The sequence below is a fragment of the Psittacula echo genome (genome assembly GCF_963264785.1).
Source record: "Psittacula echo genome assembly, chromosome: 8".
Lineage (NCBI taxonomy): Eukaryota > Metazoa > Chordata > Aves > Psittaciformes > Psittacidae > Psittacula > Psittacula echo.
The window spans coordinates 4410336-4416335 of record NC_137744.1 but is presented as its reverse complement, the minus strand read 5'-3'; the positions used below and the strand labels follow the sequence as shown (position 1 = coordinate 4416335).

Genomic DNA, 6000 nt, shown 5'->3' with positions numbered 1-6000 from the left:
TACAGCCTGGTGGCACCATGAGCATCCCATACATGTCCCCCCCCAGGTGAGGCTCTTGTGAAACACTGCATGCTCCAGGAGCAACAGCAGGACCACATCTATGCACAGGGTTGTGTCATGGGCAGATGTACAGCGCTGTGACCTTGTTCTTTCCTTATTGCCTGCCAACCAGGTACATGCTCCTTCTGCAGAGATGCTGAAGCTCAGCAGGCTGTGAGTATCCTGGCTGCCTGCTGCAAGTGCTGCTCCCACTTCTAGATGGGCTCTTGGAGCAGAGAAAGGGCTGGAATCGTCCCACAGCAGATGGGAATGGGAGCAACCAGGAGGTGAGGGGTCACACTTGGCAGACCCCAAACACAGTGGGGATGTAGGGGTGAGCCTGCGGAAGCAGTAGTCATGATTGCCTTTCTGTAGGGAGCTGGAAGGGAGCAGGATACGGGTGGTGGATGGGGCTGTCTTCCAGGAGGGCTGTGAGTACATCAGGGGTCCGGTGGTGGTCCCTGCTTGCTGGTGTAGACCTGGTTCCACTGTGAGAGGGAGGAGGGGAGAGAGTCAGCCCTTCATTGGTCCCCCTGTTTCTTGCTGCTCTGGGCCAGGTAAGGGGCTGCTGTCTCACATTTAGTGCTTTCAGCCCATGTTTGTACACATCAGTAATAGTGCAGTCAACTTCATGAATTTTATAGGTATTTGTAGGGACTTGATCAGGGACACCAGAGCCTTTTCCAGCAACTCTTGGCTGGAGAATGGATAACCCTGCTGATGGGCTTATCCCTGTCACTTGCCCATGGGAGCTGCCCAAATTGAATGGGGACCCTCTTGAGGTGGGGCACACAGGCAGCACAGAGTATGGATAAAGCTTCCCATGGTGAGTACCAGAGCTTGCAGCCAGTCCAGACCCTTCTGCTGGCATCCCAACTCCCTAAAAATATCCCTGAGGAAGACCAAAGCTTGTGAGCTGGCTCTCTTCATGTCAAGCTCCATCTACTCCACTCCTGCTTGGAGCCAGCTCTTGCCCCATTCCCACCTGACTCCAGGGCTGAGCTCTTGCTCTTGTGCTCTTGCAAAGCTAACAAAGGATTTGCCTCAAGAATGCACAGGTCTCTTCCAGGGTTTGGTTTTTCTGCATGTACGTGTAGATACTTACATCCCTTTGGGCCCCAGGAGACAAGGACAGGAGAGTTGGGTACCACACAGCGTTATCGCTGAGCACAAGGCCATCCACTGCCACAGGGTGATGCTGAGCAGGAGTGGGACAGTGATCCAAGCCACTCTCCAAGGGGATCGCACCCTGTGAAGCTGTGTGCTGAAAGCTGCGGTTGAGTAATGCCATTAGAGGTCCTTTTGCTTGGATTTAAGATAATGACCAGAGATGTGTGGATAGGCTGGACACATATCGCACATGGCTGGAAATGGGACCGTGCAGGCAGCTGTGAGTACTTCAGCTGCTCTTTGGAAGGAGAAAAAAAGTCATTAATTTTCTCCAGATGCACATTTTAAAGTATCTGTAATGAAAGACAACTGTACATGTTCCTTTCGTAATTGGTCTGTTTGCGCTATCAATATGGTACATTTTCTACCTGACTTGCTAATAAGCAATCATGTTCTCTCCTTTTATCTATAATTAAGCAGAAGTGAGCCTCACACGGCAGTTTTGTAGCCATTTTCTAATGTAGAATTCTGCTAAGCTTATAGGGTTTGGCTTTCATAAGACTTGAAAAGATTAATCTGAAATAATATGCAGCGGAAAAATGTGAATCCCTGCTAATGGAACTTGAAGGATTTGAATAAGGGATTGATTTTTAAATGTTCAAGAGAATGATGGGCTGGAAGAAAAGACACTCTTGGTTTTATCTCTTGATGGTGCTGAATAGTGGCAGATTTAAGAGCGTGGTTGTGGTACATGATCCAAAAGCTTCTGGGCTTTTCCCTCAGCATTGTCCCCTATGGTGTAAGGAGTTGTTGGGAACTACTATGGTGGAGCAGGTGTGCTTCCTCCTGCAGTCCAACCGGGGTTGTTCTACCACCATCTACCTTGGTAAGGCCACCTCGGGATTTGGGACCCAGGAATGGGAACAGTGTGGGGCAGGATAGGCTTTGCTCTGGGTGCTTTGAAAGCCCACCCTGCCTGCATCAGCAGGATATCTGATTTAGTGGGTGCTGCCATTCCGCTGCGACCCTGTAGGACGGAGTGTCAGCACTGCCCTCAGTCCTGGTGTGGGGAAGGTCTCTGCTCCAGCCTGGTGCTGTGCCCAGACTCACCTCAGAGCTGACCATAGCCATTGGCACCACTGGGCTATGGCTGGGTGGGTTCAGGACCAGCCAGGGCTCCTGAGATATCTCTGCCCGCTCTAATGATAAAAGCAGCAGTTCTGCTGCTTTGGGATGCTGATCCTGGCTCACCATATGTCTGCACTTCAGCTATGCTCAAAGCAAGATTTCTTCCTCTCCAGGCTTGAATCTCGCAGCTTTCATCACCATCATCTTCACCTATTCTGGCATGTTCTACTCTATCCACATGACTGCATCCACAATGGAAGAGCAAGGCATCTGCTCTTGGGAAGCTGCCATCACAAAGTAGCTGTTCTTCATCATCTGCACCAATGATCTCTGCTGGATACCCACATTTCCTCCTCAAGCTGCAATCGCTGCTGCAGGTGGAAATACCAGATGAACCTACAGCTCAGGCAAGGCTTTGAAACAGAGCCCACTATGAGTCCCTGGGTGAGGAGCACCTTGATGTAGGGGCATTGCTCTGGGATGCTCCTGTGTTGGAGAATCACTAAGCACGAAGGTTTGCTCATCAGCCAGCAGAGACTGTTAGTATTTTATTAATTACATGGATGGGAAGAGCAGTCCCCATCCAAGTCAAACAATCTGCTGCAGTTGCATATGATACAAAACAACAGTCCTTTAAATACAAAATACATGTCTCTTAAGTGAGCATCACCTGGCGCTGAGCTCTACTGCTGTAGTTATATATTAATATTCCAACTGTACAAGTATTTATAGATAGAAAAAAAAAAATTCCTAAAAACATTAGGAGAAAAATCATTCCCCCAATTAGTTATTTTTATATATATATATAAATTATATATATATATAAAAACACAGACTAGAGGCCCAGTTATTTGTTTGTTTCACCAAAAGAGAGACAGATAGGATGTGTTACATCAAAACTGACACTGGGAATCGCTCCCGTGTGTGGGTCTTGTTGCCTTCCAGTTGGAACGATGTCTGGTAACTTGGGTCCCTGCCTGAATGGAGAAACCAGGTCAGCTCCTGGGTGCTGTTAGCTATGGTGGCCAGTTCCTCCATGGAGGAAAGGAAGGGGAATGGTTGTCACTGCAGGGAGTAGGAGTGGAGAGACGGCTCAGCACCCAGGAGGGGCATAGGCTCTGCCACCTATAGCTGTCCAAAGAAGGGTGAATCCAGGGCATCACCAGCTCCCAGCTGCCACCTCACTTTACCGCAGCAGCCAGGATGGGACAGGGCCTGGTGCACGTTTGGCCCATGCTTTGCATGTATTGTCGCCTTAGCTGGGATGAGCACAGCCCTTCAGTATGCTCATGCTGTCCTGGTCAAAGCCTTCAGCTGGTGCTGCTGTGGCTGCTCACCTTCCTCCTGCTCCTCATGCCTCCTTGTAGTTTGGAGGGGACATCACCCCTTCCCAGCCTGCAGCCAACTACAGGGGCAGCAGTTCTGTTGCTCTAGACATATTCTGCCCTCTCCAAACAAGTAGGCTGGCTTCAAAGGATAGACTGGCTTGGAACATAATCCATGCAGTCCCCATTGAAACCTAGTGCACAAGGGAGGACTTTTAGCTGTGTAAGAGCAAGGCACAGGACTAAAAGGCTTTGTCATCTTCTATGAAATTCAGCACCAAAGGTGCAATAGATTCCTTCTGCGCACAAGGGCTGCCCTTGAGGCATACCTCTATACCTCCTCCTAGCACAGCAGCCTCTTCCACTACCAAACAGGTTCTCACAGTGACTCCCTGGCTGTCCCCACTGGGTGACACCACACACACAACCCACTCCTCGCCGCCCTCCCTTCACTTCCCAACACAGCGCTGCGACCTACGGATGCGGCACCATCCTCCCCGCTCACTTCTGCTTTGTTCCATACACCTTCACCACTGTGGCTGCTCCTGGCTCACGGGGGGACCCTGCTGCTCACCAGCCCTGGCCATGGATCTGCCACAGCCCCTCTCTTGTCCTCTGCTCACCAACCATTCCCGTGGAGACCATGGGCTGCACAGCTTCATCTCTGCTTGAGGGGCAGCCAAAGCAGCAGCAGGACAGTGGGATGGGGAATGCCCAGCACAGGATAAAAGGACGCTTATAAATATGTGCTCGTGAGCATGCCAACCTCTGGCTGCCCATCCCATGCTCCCTCTGCGAGCCCCAGCCTGGATCCACTGGCAAGTCCACGTCACACAGGACAGAGCATCTTCCTGGTGCCTCAGATCTTCGTCTCGGGGCCACTGGGACTCAGGACTGGGAAGGAGTCTCGGATCCTCACCAGCTCCATGGCACAGAGGTGGCCAAAGACCTTGTTGTACCACTCGGGAGACCGGCCCCTGAAGAAGGGAAGAGGCAGGAGGAGGTGAGCGGGCAGAAGTGCCAAGAAGCAGCACAATGTTTCTTGCTTGGGGACTGGCACCCAGTGTAGCTCTGGCTGTGATCAACTAGGGGACAATGACCAGCACTGCATGACAAAAAAGGCAACCTGCCTCCCTCACACCCCACCATGCAGCAAAATGGGGGAGTACCTGTGACCAAGCTGAGCTTGCAGCAGCTCAGAGTGATGACCAGACTGTGTCTTTCATCAGCCCACTCTTACACCATTGCACCCCAGCACAGACTACCAGAGTGAGGAGAGCACCAGTGCTGTGCTTCAGACCCACCAAGGACCCCGTGTTTTCTGCAGATTTAAGGGACTTGCTGCTACAGAGCCACCAGAGGACCTGCCAGCACTGCAACACCAAGCTGATGGCTCCTTTCCCAGTAACCGTCTGGCAGCTAAAAACTGGTCCTAGGCAGGCACCGTGATGCATGAGCTACAACACTGCCAGGCTGGGCAAGCAGAGGGACAAGCAGCTTCTGCACTAGACCACTACCTGCTGCCCCATCAACCTCCCCGGCAGCTGATGTGGCGGCACCAAGGGCCCCCGTTACCTGAGGTCAGCTCTGCAGATGTGGGTCACCCTGGAGCGGCCCATGGCACTGGGCTCGATGAGGTACTGGGATGTCAGCACGATGGCTTTGACGCCTCCCTCCACTGGCAGCTTGTCGTGCTCCACCGAGATGGAGATGAGCAGGCAGGTGCCACGCGGCAGGTCCGTGCACCAGCGCCTGCAGGATAGAGCGGGTCAGCTCCTGTCACTGTGAGCCCACTCATGGGCAGCCCCTGCCTGGACCTCAGGGTCCGCACCAGGAGCCTGCACAGCCCAGAGGGGATCAGCCAAGGCTGGGGCCAGATGGGCTCCACCAAACTGAAACCAATCCCTTCCCGGTCCTCACCGGAGCACCATGCAGTCCCTGTGTGGATGAGGTGCCATGCTGTCCGTGACGTAGTGGTAGACCTCCATGTTCTTGTCCAGGGCTTCCACCACTTTGCTCTGCAGCAGGTCCTCGTCCCAGAGGTGACGCTCCCGAAGCACTCGGTGCAGCACTGTGGCAGGAGGGGCCTCGACGTCCGTGGAGACCTTCCACAAGCGCAGAGGGTGCCCGTCCCCGACCTGATAGGCCGAGGCAAGGGTTAGGCAGGCTGTCCCATGGGATCTCCATAGTGCTCATCCCCAGACGGCTTCACTGATGGTTCCCATTGCCATGGGGCAGCCCAGTGACATCTGTTGGCTAGTGAGGGATGGGGTGGGACAGGAACTGCTAGAGAGGCACTGGACACAGGTAGCCAGCTCCTCTGCTAACAACAATGCGATGAGCTCTCTGCTGGGCACAGAGCACCCTCCATCCCAGAGCTGCCCATCTCTCAGCCCCT

General features: G+C 53.1%; 1 protein-coding gene across 2 annotated transcripts in view; it reads right to left on the bottom strand.

Annotated features, from left to right (window-relative positions):
• Nucleotides 1-2793: 2793 nt before the first annotated feature.
• The window catches only part of STARD8 (StAR related lipid transfer domain containing 8), a 70059-nt gene continuing 66852 nt past the window's right edge, over nt 2794-6000 (bottom strand). For both annotated transcript variants that reach the window (XM_080624398.1, XM_080624399.1), the window contains 3 exons: nt 5523-5740; nt 5178-5354; nt 2794-4579 (listed from right to left, as the gene is read on the bottom strand). In XM_080624398.1, coding sequence (XP_080480524.1) covers nt 4462-4579; nt 5178-5354; nt 5523-5740 — 513 coding nt within the window. In that variant the 3' untranslated portion in view covers nt 2794-4461. The remainder of the gene's footprint in view (nt 4580-5177; nt 5355-5522; nt 5741-6000) is intronic.